The 24,578-nt window shown below is 31.3% G+C and overlaps 1 protein-coding gene across 1 annotated transcript in view; it reads right to left on the bottom strand.

Annotated features, from left to right (window-relative positions):
• LOC134728242 (fibrinogen C domain-containing protein 1-like) overlaps positions 1 to 20,049 on the bottom strand; it is a 30,309-nt gene extending 10,260 nt beyond the window's left edge. Inside the window, exon 1 of the mRNA XM_063592781.1 lies at positions 19,455 to 20,049. Coding sequence (XP_063448851.1) covers positions 19,455 to 19,899 — 445 coding nt within the window. The 5' untranslated portion in view covers positions 19,900 to 20,049. The remainder of the gene's footprint in view (positions 1 to 19,454) is intronic.
• Between the last annotated feature and the right edge of the window lie 4,529 nt (positions 20,050 to 24,578).

The raw sequence follows: 24,578 nt of genomic DNA, 5'->3' as shown, positions 1-24,578 counted from the left end.
TGTTTCCAAAAAGCAGTAATTCAATATTTATGTCAACATTATCATCAACGGAGTAAATGGAATCAAGAAGGATCTGTCTTACATCATTATACTTAGGGCAAATAAAAATGAAATGTTTGTTATCCTCAACAGGATGGTTACAGTTTGTGCAAAAAGTGTTCTCGGATAAGAACTGATTAAATAAATGAGATTTAAGGTTGCTAGCATTATTTCTGAGTTGACAATGACTTATATTAACTTTCCTCATCCCATAGTTGAAAGGTTTAAATATATCACCAGTCCTATAAAACTTATCCAGTCCACTTCTAAATATACCCAAACTTGGTGACTTTTGTAAACTCAAAGGAAGACTATATATAAGTCTTATAGTGGAAGGAATGAAACTATTAAAATAAGAGCTAGTTCTAACAAGAGGCGGGTGAAGAGTGTTATTTTCATTCCTCAAAGTATAAGGGGTTTGTCTGGGAAGATATGGCTGGACTAACTCATATAAGTATGCAGGTGTCATCCCATTTAATATTTTATAGAATAGTATAAGTTTATGTTTATTACGTCTATTCTCCACAGTTTCTAAACCTAATTCAGTATAAAGTTTTTGTCTGGAGGAATTACGTCGTAATCCCGTAATAATTCTAGCAGCTTCTATCTGAATATTTTCAAGGAGCTCGGTCTCATGCTGGGAACAATTGCCCCAAATAACATCACCATATTCTATTATAGGTCTAATAAAAGCATAATAAATACGGATAAGTGAACTCCTATCTAATAAGTGCTTAACTTGGCGAAGCACAGTAAGACGAGAGCATGCTTTTTATATATGTAATATCAATATGTGTATGCCATGAAGCTGATGACTGAAATGTTATCCCAAGATGACAGTGAATATATAATTTCTCAACCTCTTCACCATTTATCCCAAAAAAATACAGGTGAATGCTCCCTTTCCCTTCTAGTAAATACAATATTTTTAGTTATATTAGAGTTAAATTGAACAGCCAATTATTTTGCCCAATTTGAGATAACATCCAAGTCATTAGTTAAAGAAGCAGCTGCTACATCATGATCATCATCTACTATGACAAATAAAGAGATGTCATCTGCAAAAAGTCTAATATCATTAGCAATGTCATTTACTATATCATTTATATAAATAAGAAACAGAAAGGGTCCCAAAACTGATCCCGGGGGACACCTGCATGTACACTTCTTAGAGTTGAGGAAAAGCCTTCTGAAACTACCTTTTGTTGACGATCCGAAAGATAACTTTCTATCCAAGATAAGAGCTGGTCATTTAAGCCAGATTGTTTCAGTTTAAATAAAAGTCCTTTATGCCAAACTTTATCGAAAGCTCTAGATACATCAAAAAATACAAACCTTACATCCCTACCACTATCCATATTACTAATAATTTAATGATATATTTCGATTAACTGATTAACAGTAGAATCACCTGGTTGGAATCCAGATTGAAACTTTGACAAAAGGTTATTACTCCTCATATAATTATACAAATGTTTAAATAAAACTTTTTCCATAATCTTACAAACAATACTAGTAACAGATATTGGACGATAGTTTAGAGCTGAATGTGGACTAACTTTTTCTTTAAAGATAGGATTAACATGTGCAATTTTCCATAACGGTGGAACCTGTTTAACTGATAGAGACATATTAAATAACTTAGTCAATGGTTTAGAAATAAAGCTAGCAACCTCTTTTAAAACTCTAGGACTGATCATCAAGTCCAGCTGGTTTATTAACATTCAAAATTTTTAACTGGTCTAAAATTTCTTTCTCAGTGATGACAAATTTGTTTAAACGACATGGAGAGGGCTCAATATTATCAGGAATTTCTGGTTCTATATCAATATTAGCTATATCAGCAAAATGATTGTTCAGGATCTCTGACTTGTCCAATGGATGAATAAAAATTTGGCCATCATGTTCCAAAAAAGGGGGGAATCTCTATTTTTAGTAAAATTTGATATAGACTTGGCAATGCGCCACCATTTACCAGGAGGAATATTTTTGTCAATAAGTTGTGATGTCAGTTTGCACTTATAATCATCTTTTGCCTTTCTAACTAAACTGATAATTTCATTACGAATTTCTCTAAATTTTTCCAGTGATCAGGGTTATTTGAAGTATTTGCTTTGTGGTGAATTCTATTACGATGTCTTATCTTGTTTCTTATCAAGTTGTTCATAAATGGTTTATCATTTGGTCTAACTGTAATAGTTTTATTAGGTATATATCTATTGACAGTACTTTCGAATGTTTTGACAAAGTTCGTATAAACATCATTTATATTATTTGAATTAAAAACAACATCATCCCAGTCAGTATCATTCAACTGGTTTTTCAGACCTTCATAATCTGCCCGCTTAAAGTCTCGAATTTGTCTTTTAAATGAGTGTTGTTTTAATTAAGTTTTTGCGATTAGTCACACATAAATCAATACAAGTTCCTGTTTGGGTTGTAAAGTTGGTAGACTCCCAAACAACATTTTCCAAGTTAAACCGGTTAAGTAACTTTTTAAAAGATTTACTTGAGTTTGACATCATATCACAATTGAAATCACCACAAAGGAAAATTGGCAAATTACAATCAAGTGCTTTATCAACTGACTCACTAAATAAGTCCCATATATTAGAATTTGAGTTTGGGGGACGGTATAAAACACCAACTAAAAATTTTTCATTACTACAATTCCTCACTTCAACCCAAAGTAATTCAAGATTGCTTACTGATATGTCATTCCGTATAATAAAATGTAAGCTATTTTTTATATAAATGGTCACACCTCCACCATGTCTATTTCTATCTAACCTAATAGGTTTATGAAACCCATTTAATTTAATTTGGTCATCAGTAATTGACTCATTATTTTGACTCATGTAGTTCATTGTTAATGAGATCTAACTTAGGAAGTAAACTACACACATTATTGTGTACTATTTTCAATTTTTTTGTGTTACTCTGATCTGGACCTGGATTCTGCTCAATTCCAGCAACCGGTAATAAAAACTGTATTATACTACTGAGGATAAAAGCATTTTTTATGATTATAGAGAGGATTATGTTATGAATAATAATATAGTTTACAAATTTACAGATTAATGTTAAAAACATTGATCAGTCAAAACTATCAAATTTTATAATGAATATATAGTGAAACATAATCACATGATGTACACTTTGGACTGATCTTTGAACCGAAAGCTGACGTATACATTGCTTAACAGGACACTCAAACATAGACAAGATAAAGTACAAAACAAAACATACATGTACAAAACATATATACAAAAGGGAAACATAAATAAAAAACAGATATTGACCAACATGTTCTGCCTAATTGATTTTACGTGCATCGTGATTTTCAAATGTCTTTTTTTCAAATAAAATTCAAACACTTGCCAGGGGTTGTCATAAAAAAAATGATTCAATTTTGTTTATCAAGCGGAAAGGTCTTTGATGTTGCTCTTGACGATTTTAGAGCTTCCAAAATATATATGTATTGGTTTCCAGTCTTCGTTTGCTATTCTATATCAAGTAAAACAGAGAGTTCATATGTACAAAAAAACAGTGATTCAGTCACACAATGTTCACATCAAAGTTTTTATTTTTTTCATGCAACGTTCATGACAGAAATTACTTCACGTTCAATGTGAAATTATCTCTTAGTTGACTTTTTCTCCGTGCGAGCATCCCCTTTAACACCCTCTTCTAGCATAGCTGATTCTATTGTACGATGTGTTGACTGACTGAAAATGAACTGAATGTATGAGCTATTTCTGACGAAATATATAAAAATGAGAAGATGTGCGACTAAATGACGTAGATGTAAACTTTGTGTAACATTAACCTTTATACACATGCACATATACCTCCTAAAAGTATTTGACAATTTCATTTCATACATTTAATTTGTCATGAAAATACATGAATATATTTTTTTTCTCCAAAGATTCTATATTTGAAGTTATTTCATCAACTTTGTGATGAAACATATAAAAAAAGCTCACCAAAGATACGCTACTTACAATTTAGTACGTCATATGCACGATTCGTGTACAAATGACTCTTGTGTCACCTTTGATAGTTTAAATTCCAAATTCTGGACGACAATTAAAGAGCATCCCAAAGTCATTTATCTTAAAAAAAATATATAATATAGTTAGGGACGAGACACGAGCAAACATAGTGACAATAATTGTTAACCTATTTTGGAGTCATGATTGCTATAGAAATATACATGTAGCAAAGGTTATAATGACAGAAAGTTGATATATTTGTTCTATAAATCGTCCCGTTTTTCTCATACACTTTTACATCCAAAAGACTACTGGCCAATTTGAAGCTACCAAAATAATATTTTCGTAGGTTTTGTACTTAAATGAGCGGCACGAAAAATGCCAAAATGTGAAGGAGGATCAGCTTACCATTCTGGTAATCGGCATCTAAGACCACCCCTAGTTTGGAGTGGTTCGTGTTGCTTAGTCTTGTTAAGTTGTCTTTTTGCATGCTGTTATTTGTCAAGATGTAGTTTTTGTTTCTTGGCATGGCAATGCCAGTTTGTTTTTCAAATATGACTTTGGGTATCAATTTGCTATCTCTCACTCCTCCTTCTTAAATGTAAATTTATTTAAGAACCAAATGAAGTTTATTTTCATTTGTTTTTTTGTGGGAAGGTAATGAAAAGAGTAAACTTTATAAAATATTGAATTCATTGACAACATATTTGTTACGTTCGTAAGACGGAGTGCCTCTGTTCTTGCCGACTTGTTTCTCACTATTATGAGACTGACTTCATACAGGAACTTCTTAGGAAGAAATATAAGAAGTAAGCAATATCCTTTAACTCTACTTCCGCTGTAGAGATGTTGTTCTTTCACTAAATAATTTAAAATATGGTGACTATGTTGAACGCATCTATCCCATCGAACTAGAGATACAGGTTACTACAGATACAGTTAAGTCGGCCTCATACCTTGGCTTACATCTAGACATTGACAATGAGGGTCGGTTGGAAGCAAAACTTTACGACAAAAGAGATGATTTCAGCATTCAAATTATGAACTTTCTATTTCTTAGTAGCACCATTCCAGCAGCACCTGCATACGGGGTATATATCTCCCAATTGATACGATATTCCCTAGCTTGCATTTCCTATCATGATTTTCTTGATAGAGGGTTGCTGCTCTCAAAGAAGCTATTAAACCAAGAGTTACAAATGGTGAAGTTGAAATCATCCCTTCGTTAATTTTACGGACACTACCACGAGTTGGTTGACCGTTACGGATATATCACTTACGTCGTAACTACAATCCCTTCCCCTTCATGTATGTGACCTACCGAATTACACAATTTAATAACACATAACCAACACGACGGGTGCCACATGTGGGACAGGATCTTCTGGAGCATCTGAGATCACCCCTAGTTGTTTTTTTTGTTGGGGGGGGGGGGGGGGGGTCGTGTTGCTTATTCTTAGTGTTCTATGTTGTGTCAATTGTACTTTTGTTTTTTCTGTTTGTCTTTTTCATTTTTAGCCATGGCTTTGTCAATATAAAAAAAAGAAGATGTGGTATGATTGCCAATGACACAACTGTGAACAAGAGACCAAAAGGACACAGACATTAACAACTAGTAGGTCACTGTACGGCCTTCAACAATGAGCAAAGCTCATACCGCATAGTCAACTATAAAAGGTCCTACTATAACAATGTAAAACAAATCAAATGAGAAAACTAACGGCCTAATTTATATAAAAAAAATGAACGAAAAATAAATATGAACACATAAACAAACGACAACCACTGAATTACAGGCTCCTGACTTGGGACAGGCATATACATAAATAATATGGCATGGTTAAACATGTTAGCGGGATCCCCTTAAACCTGAGACAGTGGTACAACAGTGGTTTTTTTTTCGATTTATGAGTTTGACTGAATGTCTTTCTGAGACTTGCATAGGTTCAATAAAAATATTTTTTTTCTGTCTTTTTTCCCTTTGATTGATTAAATTCTTTCTTCGATGGTATGTCTTAGATTTGTCCTGAATATACTTGTTGGGGGATGGGAGGGGAATGCAGTTTTCGTTATTCATCAGAGCATTCCAAAAGATATCAACAATTTAAGGATTTATTGAGAAGTGTTTGTAGAGCATTAAAGGAGACTTAAAGGTTTTATTTATCTTGTTTAAACAAAAGGAAACTTTGGGGGATGGCCTTCTTAAAAATTCTAATTAGCTTTTCATTTTTGAATATTCTAGAGACATCCGTAGTAAAGTGATCTTAAATTCAATAATAATAGTCAAAGTGGTTCTACTAAATCAAAGACATGTGTCTCTGTCACAAGTTATCACTTACCATTAACAATGATTAACAGTTCTCCTGCTAAAGGTCGGTGTTTTATTTCGGAGATTTGTCTTCCTCAAAAAAGAATAATAAAATCATATAAGTGTTATTTATAAGAATGCTATTTTGGACCCAAGCGAGTTTGAAACGGAAGAAAATGTGTAAACGTCGTAACATTATTGCTCATTTAACAAAATAGACGATATTTTATCGTTATGTATTTATTTGGGTCGGGTAAAAATTTACACTGACCGGATCTATATTCTATTGTGTTGGAACAAGTGCAGACATTCAAAACAAGCGCATTGGAGAACAAACAAACAAAACATGTTTTACACTCAACATTGACTACCTTAGTTCAACAAATTTAAAGTCATCCGTTGACAAGATTAATAATATTTTTTTCTGAATTTCTACGATCATAAATGCAGAAATTAGAAGGACACAAAGCTAACAACTCTTTCAGAAAATATCTTTGAGGAATCTTATTAATTATACAACAGTGATATTGCTTTGAAACTTTTTTTTCATGAAAACAACTGACTGAATAATCTGATTTTTTTTTTACTAAATATGGTGACATTTCACTTATGCACATTTTAATGTTGATGAGTCTTGCATATTTCAAAATCCTCTTTTTACTACACATTGAGCCCATAGTCAGCTTAAGTTTCATTTATTTAATCCTGTATAAGTTCAACAAAAATGTCTGCCGATAAACACTTGAACCACCTCGGTTACCATTCTATACATGAATATATCTCTCATAATAAATTTCATATACATTGCTGATTCCAGGTATCAAAATTTTCATCCTCCAGTAAAATTATTCTTCTGACAGGATGTGTTGTGAACTGAAAATAAAAAAAAAATATTTTGTTATTAAATTAAGTTTGTTGATTCAATTGAAAGTAAAGATGAATGATAATTTTGATATATTATATTTCATTGTTATGGGCATCTTTGACCTAAATATGGTCTGCTTAAGTCATTTTCCTATCTGAAAAAAAAATGGTAAAATTAAAAGTTTATTAAACACTTTTGACATTCTCATGGATATGATGCACATCATGTAAGAGTTAATTCCCTTATATTGTTTTTTTTTTTTATCTTTATAAATTAATTTTAAATAACTGTACCCTTCATTCTTGAAATTAGGTTTTGAATCCAAATGAAACCATCTTGAAATTATACAGCATAGATAATACATGTAGTATAAAATCTTTAAACTATTAAAAGTATACCATTTGGCCTTAAAGTCTGTGTATAATTCTTGGACCTATAAACTATAAATTGTAACTTCCATTCCAAATTTATTCCATTGGCAATTTTCTTGTCTAACTGTTAAACATTTTCAGTTTATTTCCTTATCAAAATAGTGTTAATTCATAATGTCTATCATTTTTTGTTTCATATTTGTGGGATTGAAATCATAGCACATTGTAAATAACCCACTGGTGTTACCCTGAACAGACACATTTGGATTACTAACCCTTAATATATTCAAGTCAAATTGTTTTCTATTTTAGACAAAATAATTTTGCTTTCAACATTACTCGACGTTGACATTCCATTTGATTACTGTGTTCTTGCTGTATGTATATCATATATGTGCATGTTCTGCAAGTGTTTTTGTTGATATATAAAAGTCCTCTGTTTTGAATTTTTGATTCATAGTGAAGTTGAACATCTTTCTCCATCCTGTAAATATAAAGCAAATGTACATACAATTACTAAATTAATTATACTAAATTATTCAAAGCAAAATTTTGCATAGTTATTATCAACACATGAATACAAATTTGCCAAATAAATTACCAAGAAAAAACATATTTCTTGCTCCAATGAAGACCCATTGGTAGCCGTCGACTGTTGTCTGCTCTTTGGTTGGGTTGCTGATTCTTTGACACATTACCCATTTCCATTCTCAATTTTATATATTTATTATGTATTATAAATGATTATGCCTCTAGCATTTCTGCTCAATACATAAAAGTTACAGGCAAAGAAAACATATTATAATAGTGTACATAAATATATGCAAGCTGAAATTTTATATATTTATGGGGCACTCACAACCTAGTTTTAATTTCAATCCATGAACCATCACTGTCATAACACCATTAATTTGATAATACTATGATATTAATGTAGTTGGAGTTCATTTTTTTAAAGTAATTAATATTGGCAATAGACATGATGGATTATCATTTCTAATTAGTTTGTATATACATGTATACACTGTATATATGACTATAGCCTATAGGAATAATATAACATAATGAATACAGTGGCGGATCCAGAACTTTTCATAAGAGGGGGGGACTGACCTAAGGGACGGTCCGGGTCCCCCATGGATCCGCCTATGGGATATAAAGAATCTGTACAGGCATATTAAATTTGGGGTCTTACTAATTAGAGACAAGAACACATTTTTTTATTAAATATAAAGAAATATACATTCAATTTTTTTTTAATATACGGGCAGAAATAAATTGATATTTTTTTTATTTTAGCAGACATATATATGTATATATGCATGTCTCTGATTTCAGTTCTTTGTATTTTTACAATTTGTGTGTGTATTTTCTGCAAGTTTATTATAAATTGTACAAAGAGAGTTTTAAAAAGCAAATAATAAGATAAATATATTATTGTTCTAAAACAAATAAAAGTAATATCATAATAACACGGTCAATGTAATACTGTTAAACATAATAAATAATAAAATATCATGTAAATAAATTATCAATTTTTATCTATCAATATTAAATTTCTTGTTGCTAAAACTGTTCTTTTGCACATTCTTTTAATATTTATTTAGAATAAGAAATTTTAAGAAAAAAAATGTTTTCTTGTCGCTTTTCGTCGCTAAAATAATTCTTCTTGTCGCTAAAATTTTTCTTGTTGCTAATTTAGTGTGACCGTAAATTTGTAATAGTTCCTGGTCATGGGGAAACATTTTAATGCAGGTGTAAGCTCTGAAATGGGATGGAGATTCAGTGGTTAATTTCAATGTGTAAATTTCTTTTAAAATATGAGATATGAATTTAGAGGACGCATGGCTATCTATTTTCTTTTATATGGGAAAGAGGAGTCTGTGTCTGTAAGCTCTTTCCCTTTGATTCATTTTGGTCAGTATTTGCAGTTAGAGGTTTACTATGTTCTACTATCTGAGCAAAAAGTGAAAGCGTGAATATTTTCCATGGAGATCGTGAAGAACGATTAAGAACACCTTGACCAGTTTAAAAACGGATGTTGACAACTTGTGTGTGGGTATAAATTTCCGGAGACAAGTGCGGATACCTTAGACCGAAATCCGAATGTAATTCATTCAATACTAGAATATGAAAAGGAAATGATGATATATCATAGGCGGATCCAAAGGAGGGGGGTGACTGAAGGGCCTGGGACCCCCTTTCGTGGGAAACATTTAGTTGATCAAATAGGGAATTGAAACATGACTGGAGCGGGTCCCCCTTAGTTCAGTCAGCGCCCAACCCCCCCAACCCCCCCCCCCCCCTTTTAGGAAAAGTTCTGGATCCGCCACTGTATATTGGATTTCATGTTTGATATAATTTTACATTTTATATTTGCCGTTACAATCATTTCTTAATTTGGATCCGACTTATTTGATAATAACAAGGATTTTTATACTGAAATATCTGGAATACACCTTTACCTTTTGTGTTGTTTAGCATAATGTTCAAGCATCCAAGAATGTCATAAATGCAACTTTTCAGCGTGGAATGCCAAGTCCAACGTCAAATAATGGCCGCCATTACGTGTTGACAACGTCGTCTAGTGAACCGTTTCACTGAGCGCCGAAATCCTTACTCAGGCGCTTCCGGTTGTCCTACTGTTAGTATTTAACAGCTATGAACATGATATAGGAATTGACTCTATCCGCCTAACCAATCTATTGAGTTAAACCATTTCCAACTAATTTTGTTTACATTTTCTTCTTGTGTTGTACTGTTTCTTCAAAGTCATATGTTAGGAAAGGACTGAACGCTCCCAAACAGGTTCATTCCCTATTTTATAAGGGCCTGTTTGAACTGGATATCAGGTATGAATTTTGCTCATTGTTGAAGGCTTATCATTTTTATGACGTCATTATATGACGTCATTGGGACTCTTGTGGTTAGTTCTCTCGTTTACACCACACCACTTCTCCTTTGAAGTTTGCCTGACCATAATACAAAAAATTCGCCGAGGACAAATGCACGGATTTTTTTTCAACAAAAAACTGGTCAAAAGTTTAACAACGCACTAAATACGCGTAGCATATATAATGTCAGTTTTAGCGATAATTTCAGTTGAATCAGAATATATTTTTCTAATTTTTTATTTATGGCTTGTTAAAAAAACTGTTTGTTACTACGTCAAAATTTATTTTCACGATTGAGTGTATTATGACCAGAACTTTCATCCTGTGTAAAAACATAACATTACAATTTCAACTGCGAAATCCATAGTTTACCTCAGAATTTTCAGATTTGTTTTTGAATTATTTTGAAGGGTGTCTTTTCATTTCTTTTTATTTGTTGGTTTTTATCTGTTGGTTTTTTTTATTATTATTTCTTTTCCCATATGATATATACATTTCTCTTCGATGTTTCGTCACGATCCTGGTTGGTAAGCCTAATTTTCAAAATAAACTCAAAAATACTTTATGTATTTATTATTTATGTACCTATTTGTACTTTCTGCACCCCATTTCTTTTTATTCGAAAATATCGAAATAAACATATGCATAATAAGATTTCATTATAAATTTTCCAGGATTTTAATCATATTCTGACATGGCGCACTTATATGATGTTAAGAGATTACAATTATTGTAATTATGATCATTCGCATCCTACCAGGGTTTACCCTGGGTCGATTTTTCTTGTTCACCACCTCTTTCGCCAAAACAATATATTTATCGCCACTTTGTTATTTTTTTTTCGCAAAGTAACATTATATAATTTCGTTTATTTGTTTTCTACACCCCCCCTCCCTTGATAGGATGAGTTGAGTTTGCCCCATCGTTGTCTATGATTATTCTCTTGAACTTATCTGAGAGTCTATATTGTAATGATTAAACACTTAACATTTACTAAAAATTACATTCATTAGATGTATGTTTCATTATATTCTTTTTGTAACTTCATAGGGTTGAAAAGCGTTGACCGTGCGCACATTTTTAGATACACCCCAATGAAGTTACAAAAAGAAGCATTCCATTCTTAATTAAAAAGACGGAACTTTTTAAAAGGGTGAAAATGTCATTTAACATGTATTTTGTACAATTTTTTTTATAGAGGGGGCCACTTACTTTTGATAATAAAGAAGATATCTGACCCATAATATAAGAAAATTCTTGAACATGTTTTGACCATATAATACATGAAAGATTTAAAGTTCTTTGGGAAATTTACTTCAAAAGAAAAATAGGTGTTTTTTTGGACTATGAAGTGGTTTTAAGAACAAAACAAAAGCTTTTATCACTTGGAATTGGTCCCTCATTTAAGGTGTAGGTATACATTGAAGGGTTACTCCCTTTCGAGGGGTTGCTCCCAATCATTTGCAAATATAACTTCATAAACACAGTTTTCTTGAAGTCTAGACCATCGTAAATGAAAAAGTTGAGACGTAAAACTACAATGTATGCTTGAAACATGTCGTGTCACACAAACGACTTTAAAGTACTCTTTAAAATCAATTATCTATATCAAAGTCAAAGGATTAAGTTTTAAATCGGAGATTTTTCTTGCTTTAATTTTATTTTCGTCATAACAATAATTGTCGTTTCTGGACTATAATTAAAAGAAGGAGAGGAGACGTCAAAAGTTTGCTTCGAACACGTGCGTCGCAAAGTAATAAATAAATGATCCTTTTGAGACATGTGACGGACGCTATTTAACCATATCATTTTGTTAAAACCACCAGTAACCCGAATTTAGCTTGAACGGACAAAAACGTGTTCACGCTATTTGAATGAGATTGATCGTCATTTGATAAAGATTGACAAAAATTAAACCTTATATTTAATTCATTTCAATTCATATCAATTCATTTTAACGCCAGTCAAACAGATGTCTCTGTGGTCAATCAATTGAAATCAAGTTGGTGGTTAGATGCGTTAAACTAATAGGCCACGCCCCCGTCAAACTATTTCAAACAGGCATTAATTCGTTTTAAACATTAATGAGACCCGGGCTTTTTACAGGTAAATCACTCAAGCAAAAGGACCTCGATGTATCTATCGTTTTTTGTTTCAAACTTTGAATGCGTATAGTCTTAGTAAAGTCACATGCTTAACAATTTAAACAAACGAACGTATAATACACGTGACATGTATATGTTTTAGTAATAGATGAAATTAGAATTACATGTAATTACTAAAATTTAGGAATTACATGTAATTCCCAATGCACTTAGTAAATGCAAGTAATTCCTGAAACGGCCCAGTTATTACCAGTAATTACTAATTTTAAAATGATTTTTTACACCTATTTACTAACTGTTAAAACAATGTCGTAATATGGTCAGCTGATCAAAAGTTATGGTAATATCAACTATAGAAGATCAGTGAGTATACTCTTAAAAAGTGATTAGCCTAAAATGTACCTTTTTGTTATAGGAGCATTAGCTACGAGATATACAAAAAATAAAATATGATTTTTTTTTGTTCAATCATTAATGAAAATGATATAGTGAAAATATATTTTAAGCAGTCAATCTGGTACTGGTGCACTTGCAAGTGAATAATTGGACCTCAATGAATACGTATGCATGTGACCTTCAATTAACCCCTAGCTGGAGATATGTTACCGATGTATATACTTTTGCTGTTAGTCGCAGGATCAATAAAAAAGGGAAAAAATAAAAAAAAAATCCTCCAGATACTATCTTTTGACTTGTACTGTAAGAAGCTTCTGTCCAAAGTTGGTTAAATCCAGGATGGTTTATGAAATCTAATAAATGTTTTAAAAATAAACTGCAGAGTGTATGTAAAATTTACTGAGGAAAAAACGAAGTCCATTTATAATTAAGGAATATACGAAAAAGGATTTTTTTACAAACTCTACTTCTGGGTATCATCTTATGATCATAAACAAGCTTCTGTCCAAGTTTGGTAGAAATCCAGGATATTTTGAGAAAGTTATTAAAATTCTAAAATCTTTAACCACAATGTGAATGTAATGTTAACTGCCATAAAAACTAAGTCCATTTATAAGTAAAATACGGAAAAATTAATTTTATTTTTACAAAAATTACTTCTTGAAAATTATCTTATGATCATAAACAAGCTTCTGTTCAAGTTTGGTAGAAATCCAGGATAATATAAGAAAGTTATCAAAATGTAAAGAACTTTAACCATATAGTGAATATGTGTGGACGCTACTGACGACAGATAGTCGCAGTTTCGACAAAAAGAAACCGTTGAGAATGACAACATTGAAAGTAAAACAAAAGGGATGAACCAATTAGTTGACTTATACAATCCACAAAAAGATGATTCTTATACAAGTAAAAACGATGATAAAATTTTGCTGCACTGGGTTTATAAGCTTAAGTTTGGAGGTCTTGAAAAACTCATAAAAAAGAGAAAACAGAAACATGAAATGTGACTCTTAACACCATCAAAGTGTATAAATTTGTTTGTGAAGAATGTCAGCTTCATCGCAACAGTCTGACAAAAGAAGTCTTAAATAAACCCATTTTGTAAAAGGAATTTAACTTATTTAACTTGTGGCATTGGGCAAGTATGCCTTATGGAGATTTTGATTTAAAGAAATTATGAGATTTTTTAAAAGCACTATCAAGATTATTCAACCAAATTTGGCATTATCGAATGTCTATCAGCAAAAAGAGGTGACGAAGTTGCCTATTAACGTCTCACAATTTAATGCATTTCTCAATAGTGGATTGATATCATTGTCTTGCATGCGGAAAATGATTTTTAGAGAGTTCCAAAACTGTTAAAACAACCATTTTCCAGTTTCAGTTACAAACACTAAATAGTATACACTTTTGATGTGCCTTATATTCCGTAATCCTTAATTAAGTGAGCCCTAAAATACCCTTTTATTTTCTTATTTGGTATCTTGAATTATATCTTTAATTTTAAAACAAAAATATCATGTTAGTAAATAGCTGTAAAAATGACCAAAAAAAAATCAGTGAATACCAGTTATCACTGAAACAACTAGTAAATACATGTAATTACTAAATTGGCTAGTAATTACAGGTATTTACTGAAATGTTTAGTAATTACGTGTAATTCCTAATTTCACCTATTTACTGTAACATATATATATAAGGAATTTAAATAAAAACATTAAAATATATATGCACGCGCGGTTTAAAAATGCAAAAATTGTGAATTTGCTGAAAATAAAATAGTTAGATGTATAACATAATTTTAATTTGCTCAAATGCACTAGATCTTTCTCACACATATATATGCGTTTCAAAAATTTCAAAGTGCTATGAAAACTCGTGGCATGTAAGTAACGTGTGGTCCTTTGTAACTATTTACGAAACTTTATGTATTCCTGTATATTTACCGTTTATCTTTTTTCTGTTTAACTATAATTATTCTTTATTCCGTATAAAGCAAATATACAGCTCATAAGATTAAGGTAGATACATGGTATACCCGCATATGCCGCCATCTTGGATTGTATAATCGCAGTAAAAAATCGGTCTAGTTATTTGACTAAATCTGCAAATTTGGAGACAGATTTGCAATTTAAAGGTTAGACTGTTTGATAATATAAAGAAAAGTTGGTAATTTATTTTATAATTCAAAATATTTAAACAAATATATTTGTTTTTGCTTTTAGAATCATTTCTTTCAAATGAGTCATGTAAGGGAAGATAACTCTTTTAGTAAAAAATTTATACTAGACTAATAGGGAAATTTTTTCATTTTACTTGTAGCAAGAAAACAAGTTCGGTGACACCATTTTTTCTTTTTATTTTCTTAAACTATAGTACAAAACCTATCTTTTCACAATTTATTTAAAAATTCTATCTCATAGATTTTTTTTTATACACACAAATGTGTTTTTCCATTAACAATCTAACCAAATTTAGGCAATTTTCAACGACACATAGCTTGAAAAATAGCACGGTGACCCATACTTTTTATTACATTTCTGAAAAAATCATACTAAAATCTTCATTTTGGCTAAGTATAAGAAAATTCTGTCTCAAAAAAGATTTACTTATGATCTACCTTAAATACATACACAAATTATACAGTTTACTATATTGAACTCGTAAATTAAATGTAGACACGGAAAACTACACAGAAATTATGTATTGTGTACATAATTTAAACCGATGTATCTCATATTTTCGGTAAACAACAAATATTGATTCTCTAGCTGTATATTGATATATGGAAAAGCTTGTAATGTTTTGTTGAATAATAAAATTCATGAGGATAATGTTGACGTTTGTTGAATTTGATAAACAGTTAGTCTTGCTCAAAATTATAAATGAAGTAGCAGCTCAATAAACTTTTAAAACTGTGTTAAATTGTATACGTAATACCGGTCACTGGCGCAAAACAGGCGTTAATTGTGGAAGAGAGGCAAATATCAAACAAAAATATTGTGCTTACGATTCTGTAAAGGGATTATTGTGCTGTCATGCACCGTGACGTACTTGCAATAAATGAACATGTATTCTGTATATATGAGATAAATTTTAGTCTGTGATAACGATTGGTAGGTTGATTTAAGTTTAACGACATAGACTGGCTATAAGTCGGTATTCTCTCGCGTCTTCTAATGCATTTAAAAGAAAACATATATTAACGTTTGGGGCATTTAATATAAGTCTACTTACCAAATTGAAATGAACATAAACATTGTAAAAAAAAACAATAAATGAAAACGAAAAGAAACAATTCTGCATTATTGCTCTCATATCATTTTGTTCACTATGTTTTAGCGGAAATTTCTAAGTTAAAACTCATTGCCGTATGAATAAAATATTTCATCTAGGTGCTCTCGTTGAAGTTCGCGTTACATAGTAAAATTAATGTCATTGGTCGGAATGTTTGCAAACTTTCATTCCAGGTGTTCTCGTCGAGGTCAGCGTACATATTTTAATTCAATACACAATATCAAGGATTTGTTATAGCCAGTCAAGGTCGTTAAAAACTTCCATTTGTTGTGGATTTGTATAGTTACTCTAACTATACAATTCCTTGACAATATGAAGTCCAGTACGGTAAAAAAAATTATCATATTTTGACTCAGGAACATATATATTAGATATCATGTTTCCAGTTTGACTCTACGATGTCCGATTAAACAAATAGAATTTAGAAAAATAACACGTTTACGATTCTTCCAACACATCTAAAGTATCTGTCTTTTTCGCCAATGAAAATTATTACTATTTATATTAGAACTGAGGCTATACTATAACATGACTTATAATCGTCTGAGATTAGAACAAGGATTTGTATGCTATGCAATTTATTGAAACAGTTACATCAAAATATCTTTTCGCACCCTTTAATTGAAGGGTATTTTATCCAAATAACTAAATAAAATTAATTGAATAATTAATTAGATAACTATTAACGAATTGCTTTGATATATCTGTTTATCAATCAATAAACTGCAGGACTAAACGGAATACAGCATGAATAAAAAAAAACATACAGACAACTAAAAGCAGTTTAAAACTTCATAATGCGGATGCGTGAATTTTAAAAAGTGTCGTTTTGTGATGGAATCAAAACTTAGGGTTGTGAATGATTTTTTTATATGTGCAATACTTCAAAATAGTTTATGGGACTAATTCTTGTATTGGAAATGCAATATGTACACGTTTAAAAGAAATATTTAACTTAGAATGAACTTTAATTGAAATTATTTCTGTTTGCAAACATATGTAATGTTGCCATTCAAGAAACGAAATTGAAACTCATAAGGGGTATTTAAAGCTTGATCACTGTTAGCTTTGAAGTATTACTTAAAATAGACAAAACATTAATAAGAGTGCCTATATTTTTCTATTGTATTAAAAACTTCCACATTTGGTTTTGAAGCCGGGTTTTACCGATTGTCACCTTATAGTATTAAACAAATCACAAAAAGCATGGGTATTGAGCACGTGTTTAACATGTATAATCAGATATTTGTTTATTTCAATGACAGATCCATGCGTATTGTGGTCAACGGATTTTTACGAGGAGGATTACGCTCGGGTCACTATGCATACGGAAAATATGTCGGCGAATTGCTTCCTGGAAGCAAGCAATTAACAATAAGTAAACTTCTTCTAAAAGTGGACAAATTAAAGAATTTTCCTCAGAAAAAAGTAAATGTGCATTAGTTGTATAATGAAAACTATCCATTTAGTTATAAAAAACATATGCATAATTTTTTTTAATTTGTGGTTTCTTATGACTTTAACTTAAGAAAATATATATATATATAAACTTTGATTGGTAATAAGCAGGTACCTACGAATAAATACTAAACAAAGTTTACAATATAAGTCTGAAAGTCAATCTAATTACAAACGATATCGCATCCATCTTGTTTAATGCTATTTCTAGGCCTACTACATGTACTCCAACGCAACATTTCAGAAAAAGGAAGCGATGCGATATCGGTTTATAAATAGATTTCTAACGTAAAGGCAATTATTTGTAACCAAAAACTGTCTTCTCCTATTGAGAATCATAAACCTGCTTTGTATACCAGCAATTTTGACACCTCAATATATGAGTTATGTTTGACGATCCAAACAGTATGAGTATATAGATACTTATGCGGTTTTATTATGACAAATATGTGGTATGAACGCTAATGAGACAAGTCCCAACCAGTGAGCACAAGCCATGAAAGTTGATTAACAATTACAGGTTATCGTTCGGCCTTCAATAATAGGTGAAAGCTATATTGCATTGTCAGCTTTGGATGACCCCGAAATGGCAAATGTAACACAAAGCAATTGCGAAAACTTACGTGCTTATTTATTTACCTCACATGATGAAAATCAAATATGATATACAGCAAAACAGGACAACCACAGAATTACACGATTCTGACTTAAAACAGGCAAATACAGTACAGAGTTTATGGCATGGATTTAACGTATTTGTAGGTAAAAACTATAGTTAAGTGGTGCAAAAGTACAACATAAAATCACACTACTAAATCAGTTAAAAAGGTTTATAAAAAAACTTACAGAAACACATACCGGACGCGTCAGGGAAATTAAACATTCCAACAACACGAAGGACACTAAGTACAGACCAAATTAACTCAAAGCCAATAACAACTTATTCGTACATCAAAGACTAAAAATATCAATCTGTTCACATTCGACATCGAATGGATTTAGTGTAAAGATGTCATTAGCAGTCAGGGAAATGACATATTGCAATGCCATAATACAGACATCGACATATTATAGAGTCATGAAAATGCATATATATGTAAATAAAATTGATTTATGTTTTTCTCTGACTGTTTATGACGTCTATATATTAAATCAATTAGATGTTGAATGAGTACTGAGTGATAATTTAGTCTTCGATGCATGATTTTTTATAAGTTGTTATTAGCTTTGAAATAGCTGCCAGTTACTCTGAGTACATTCACATGTTTCAGATCTGTACTTATTACCTTCTGTTGTTGAGATGTACAAGTTCCCGTTCACGTCAACTTCGGTTATATGTAATTTTATTTGTATCCATCTGATGAGTTCAGCCTTTTTCAACTGATTTTTATAGTTCGTTCTTATGTTGTACTGTAAAACCAGTAGGTTAGGGGAAGGTTGTGATACCGCTGACACTTTTAACCTCACCACATTCTGTTTGTATGTGCCTGTCTGACGCCAGGAGCCTGTAATTCAGTGGTTGTCGTTTGTTCCTGTATTATATATTTGTTTTCGTTCATTTTTGTACATTAATAAGATCGCTTATTTTCTCATTATAGCTATTGTTATAACTTGCTTTATGATATTTCTTTGTTTTATTCGGTTTCAGATTAATATGTATGAATATTAATTAGCTCTCCTGGTATTAATACTATATTTACAACATGATAAACAAACGAACCTGTACAATTACATTTAGTTTGATTTTCCTCACATTTTAGCTTTTCCGGTTGACGATGACTCAGTTCTTGCATTGTTTCATTTAATAACATCAAAGACTGAGTAAATGAAATCCTAGTTTTTATCAACGCAGCTTTTGTGTCATTTAGCTTGTCATGGTTCTCTATAGTGATATCGTTAAACTCTTCCATTTGACATGTCATATATTTCTTAACGTTTTCAAGTTCATGTTTCAAATGTTCTTCTCGACTTTTCAGATCTTCAATTTCATTTTCGTTATTTATAACTCTTTTAAGTAATTCATGGTAATTGTCTTTCATCACGTTGACTTCTTTTACGGTATCTGTCTCCCTTACTGTAGCATTCTCTGAACTTTCAGTAGTAACACCGGACACGTATCTGGTGCAGTAGCACGACACACAATATAATACAAGAACTAACCGCATTTCCAATTCACCAAAATAAAACTTTTAAATCTGTATTCTTAAATTCAAATATTGAGGTAATTTCTTTCTTTGCAAGTAAAATGTTGCACACAAGACGTTGAATGAGGATATTATGATCCTATAATGTAAAGAAATATATTTTACACTTGATAAGCCTGATTACATATGCTATTATGTTACTATTTATAACATAAAAGTTACAAAAAATATAAGAAATATCAAAGCAATGTAAAAAAGAGGGGAAAACCCTAAATCTTTACCAAAAACACTTACAACATCTCTAAAAACACCATCTGCAGTTAGTAAGATTAGTATAAAAAGTGCAATTAAAAAAAGACAAAATGACTTTTATTCTTATTCGTATGCATAATAAAAAGAAGTAATGCACAAGAGTTCGGAGAAATCAACAAAATAAAAATTAAATAAAATTCCACGAAAGTCTAATAATTTTTTAGCATTTTAGTCATTTCAAAACATGACGTCATTCAAATGGAATCGCTATAAAAGTTGAAAGTTTTCTGTTTCATGAACCATCGGAATTCGTATGATATTGTATTAAAACTGATTTTGGAGGTAGGTTTTGTTTTATTTTCTATTCTATTGCATTATTCGCGTATTTACTCATGTCAGCAAGTCAACATGGCGGCTCCTTAGTTGCAAAATGTCAACTTTGGATTTGACGGAAGCTTACGAGAAAAAACATGTAAATTAAAAATGGCAAATGTTGGGTTTGAGAATTTAAAGAATCTAACAGGGAGTTAAAAAGAACAGCCACACACACAGCATACCCATCCTCGCTTCAGTTTTTTAATGACCATATTTGTCCTATTATAATCGAAATAATTCATGGCAGCCATAGATTGTTGGAAATTTACACATGGCCTGGGTCGTGATATTCGTTTATTTTATCCCTCGCTAACGCTCAGGATGAAATTCAAATATCACGGCCCAGGCCATGTGTAAATTTCAAACAATCTATGGCTTCCATGAATTATTTCCTAATTATTAATTACTACAATACACTTTCATACCACAACAAAACTGTCTTACTGTATTGGTATTACCTTTATTTGTATAATCCATATCACAAAATGAACTGAAAAGAGAATATTTTTGCAATACCTTTTTCATATTGAACTATCACTTTTTAGATCTTTAGACATATAAAGCAGATGTTCATATCCACTTGAAATTTTATCAGATGACTTCTGTAGCAGTTATATTTTTTATGAGTCTTTGAAGCATGTTCACAAAGGTTTTTTTGGTGATAACATTTCATACTGGACAATTTTTTTTCTTCTTTGACCTGCTTTTGAGGAAATATTTAAGAAATAATTCATGGGGGCTTGAATATATCGTGATTTTACCACGGGTTGGCCCTTTATGACACATATTTTACCCTGAGCGATAGCGAGGGGTAAAATATCGGCATAAAGGGACAACCCGTGGTAAAATCTAGATATATTCAAGCCCCCATGAATTATTTCGATTCTAATAGGTCTAATACGGCAATTCTTTTGGATCGAAGCGCTCTAGGTGTAGGCAAATATGTTCCATTCCCATAAATGAACGCACTATCAAATTGGCGTAAAAGAACGGAGCAAACTGAATAAGTGACATGCTTAAACTATTTAAAATAACATATATAGACAGTTTTTGATTAATTTAAATGATAATTGACTTATATGTCTTAAATGTTTCAAAAGATGTGGCTTATAACACATTTTAGCACCGTTTGTTTACGTTTCCATGTTGTGATGATTTTCGAATTTAAAAGCGTGTATTTTCCCGTAAAATTCTCATATTCTAACGTCATCGTTTTATGACGTCGCGAAACTCATTCATAAAAAAACATATGACGTGGGAGTACGATCGGAACAGCCCATGCAATATATTCAAATTTTACCACGGGTGTGTACTCAAAGCGTTTGAAGGACGTCATGTTAGAATTTCAAATAATTACATATACATATATATATGTAATATAAAATTAAATAACACAGAAGTTTACTCTCTAGCTCTTCTAGCCCAAACATTTTGTCAGGCATTGTCGTTACTAATGTCCTCTAAACTGAGTAAATTAATTCCTAAAACAATTAAATGTCTTCTAATCTGAGAAACAATTTCGACATTAAAACGAAATCTTTTACTGATGATCATGATGATCCTCATCAAAGTAATATAAATAGAACCATACAAATAGTAAGCAAATACATGTGGTCAAATACCATCTCCCGTATAACAAAAATCACATCATGAAAAAATGAACCTGTTATGTGTTCCTCTCCTAGCTTCAAAATGTATCCAAAATCAAAGATGTGGAACATATTCTATCATAATCATTTGGCAATTAATGTAATTAGTGTCTGTTCCATGCCAGGTTTGAACATAAAAAAGTAAATATTAAATAAACAACTCTCATAATGCTCAGGTTGGTTGTCATATTGTGCAACACAGTTGATATTATGGGAAAAACATAGAACTTCTTTTGTCATACAAAACACTGTCGAACATCCAAACATACTATCCACACTGATCTGTGTCCACACTTGTAAGATTAGTAATATATTTATACCAAATAAAATTAAGACAGGAAAATAATCAACTTTAGAATTTGTTAAAAAAGCAAACACTGAATATTCAAATAGTACTACTATTTGATGTACAGAACTAAAATAAAATTGACTGTGTCTATGTTCCGGACCATATGAGTATTTGGACCATACGCGTATGGTCATGACCATATGCGTATACTCATATGGTCCGACCATACGAGTATTACGCTGCGTGCAGTGATATCGACTCGGACCATATGAGTATTATACTCGTTTGGTTATTAACGGGCCGGACCATATGAGTATGTGGACCATATAGGTATTTTTTTCAAATATACAATAGAAATAATACGCATTAGTTTTACATTTCAAAAGCTACATAAACATTAGATATTGATGCCCCAGTCAGTTGATCTTAGTTTTCATCGCTAATTGTATTCGTGTATGCTTTTGTATACTTAGAATGACATTCACACGGTACCATACATGTAGCTTTTCTGCGATTGCTTGTTTTGGCTGCGTGCAGTGATATCGACTCGGACAATTCCGATTTGTCTACGGTGTTCTAAGAAACTCTAGATTTCCAATATCGTAAAATGAATATCACAGATCAAATTAAATAAAGGCTGTATCTATTTCATGGCTCTTAAATGTTATTGTACCGGTCTTATAATTAAGATTAAAATAGAAGTATAGAATAAAGAATAGAAAAAAAATAAAGAAACATACACTTTTAATATTTTTAATATTATAATTGTACTTTCATATAGTAAGTAATATCAGCTGTGTGAAACTGTTTTTTTTATAAGTTTTTTTTAAAATATAGAATACAATGACATTTTAGTGACGTAACAACCAGAAGAGTCACACCTAATGAAGAGTTTAAAAGTATACGTGTTGATTACCCCGACCATATGAGTATATACACATATGGTCATGACCATACGCGTATGGTCCAGATACTCATATGGTCCGGAACATCTATAATGAAGTTTTAACTTAGATTTGGAATTTATTAAATTGAACTGTCAAAGGATGAAAAAAAGTAATTCTTCACAAAAATATTACATGTTAATTAACAATCATATTTACAGTTAGGAATTTATGTTTAAACGATGACAAATTACTACGTGAGTTATAAATAAACCTCTGCTGAAACACGTTCAATATAGAGTTAAATCAGTGATCTATTTTTTTCTTTTCAATTTGCGAAGTTGAAAAAAGAGACGGAGTGGAGGTACTTATGTCATACACTTAACCTATTTTAAAGACGTACCTTCGTACTTAACAATTTGTAGTACTGTTTCCTTCTTCCTTGTTATGATATAGAATAAATAGAGGGGGAGGGGGGCAGTAACTGAATTGCTTGATAGATATGCGTACCACAAGATATATGTTGGTCTATTATATATGAAGTTTTGTCATATGTATATATGGAGCTGTCCAATACTAATAAGAAATTTCATGTTCCATGCATATGATTTTAGCGTTTAGTTATTTTTAGAAACAGTCATGTAAGAAGTGCGTTCTCTACAGCGTACTTGCTGCCGATTACAAACTTGACTTGGCAGTTACACAATAGGAGAGAGAGAGAGAGAGAGAGAGAGAGAGAGAGAGAGAGAGAGAGAGAGAGAGAGAGAGAGAGAGAGAGAGAGAGAGAGAGAGAGAGAGAGAGTCCATGTGGTGCCAAGCCAAAGATAATATTATTGAATAATAGAATATTAAATGTTTCACGAAAATTCAATATTTAGATAACTGGAATAATCAACAGTAAAACAGTACAGACAAAAGAAACTTTAAAATATAAATCTAGGCTATAGAACAAATACAATATCCGTGGAAAGCGTTTTGTTTTTCATAACCTGACAAATCTGCCACACAGTTTGTATTGTTTGACGTAAATGTTAATTGTTAATTGTTAAACTTTCTATTGCCTGTACTGTTTACTGTTGATAATTCCAGTTATTTAAATATTTATTAAAGTAATCAAAACTGAAACTGACAATAGACACATATCCGCAGTGATTGATATAATCTTGCATCCAGTTCATGTTAAGTTATGGGCATAGAAAACTCTAAGAGGAAAGAACCGAATACAAGATAATATCTATACATTTCAGAAAC

Source organism: Mytilus trossulus, chromosome 8 (assembly GCF_036588685.1).
Source record: "Mytilus trossulus isolate FHL-02 chromosome 8, PNRI_Mtr1.1.1.hap1, whole genome shotgun sequence".
NCBI classification, from domain to species: Eukaryota; Metazoa; Mollusca; class Bivalvia; order Mytilida; family Mytilidae; genus Mytilus; species Mytilus trossulus.
Note: the sequence above shows the minus strand (reverse complement) of the source record. Positions and strands in the feature narration are given on the sequence as shown.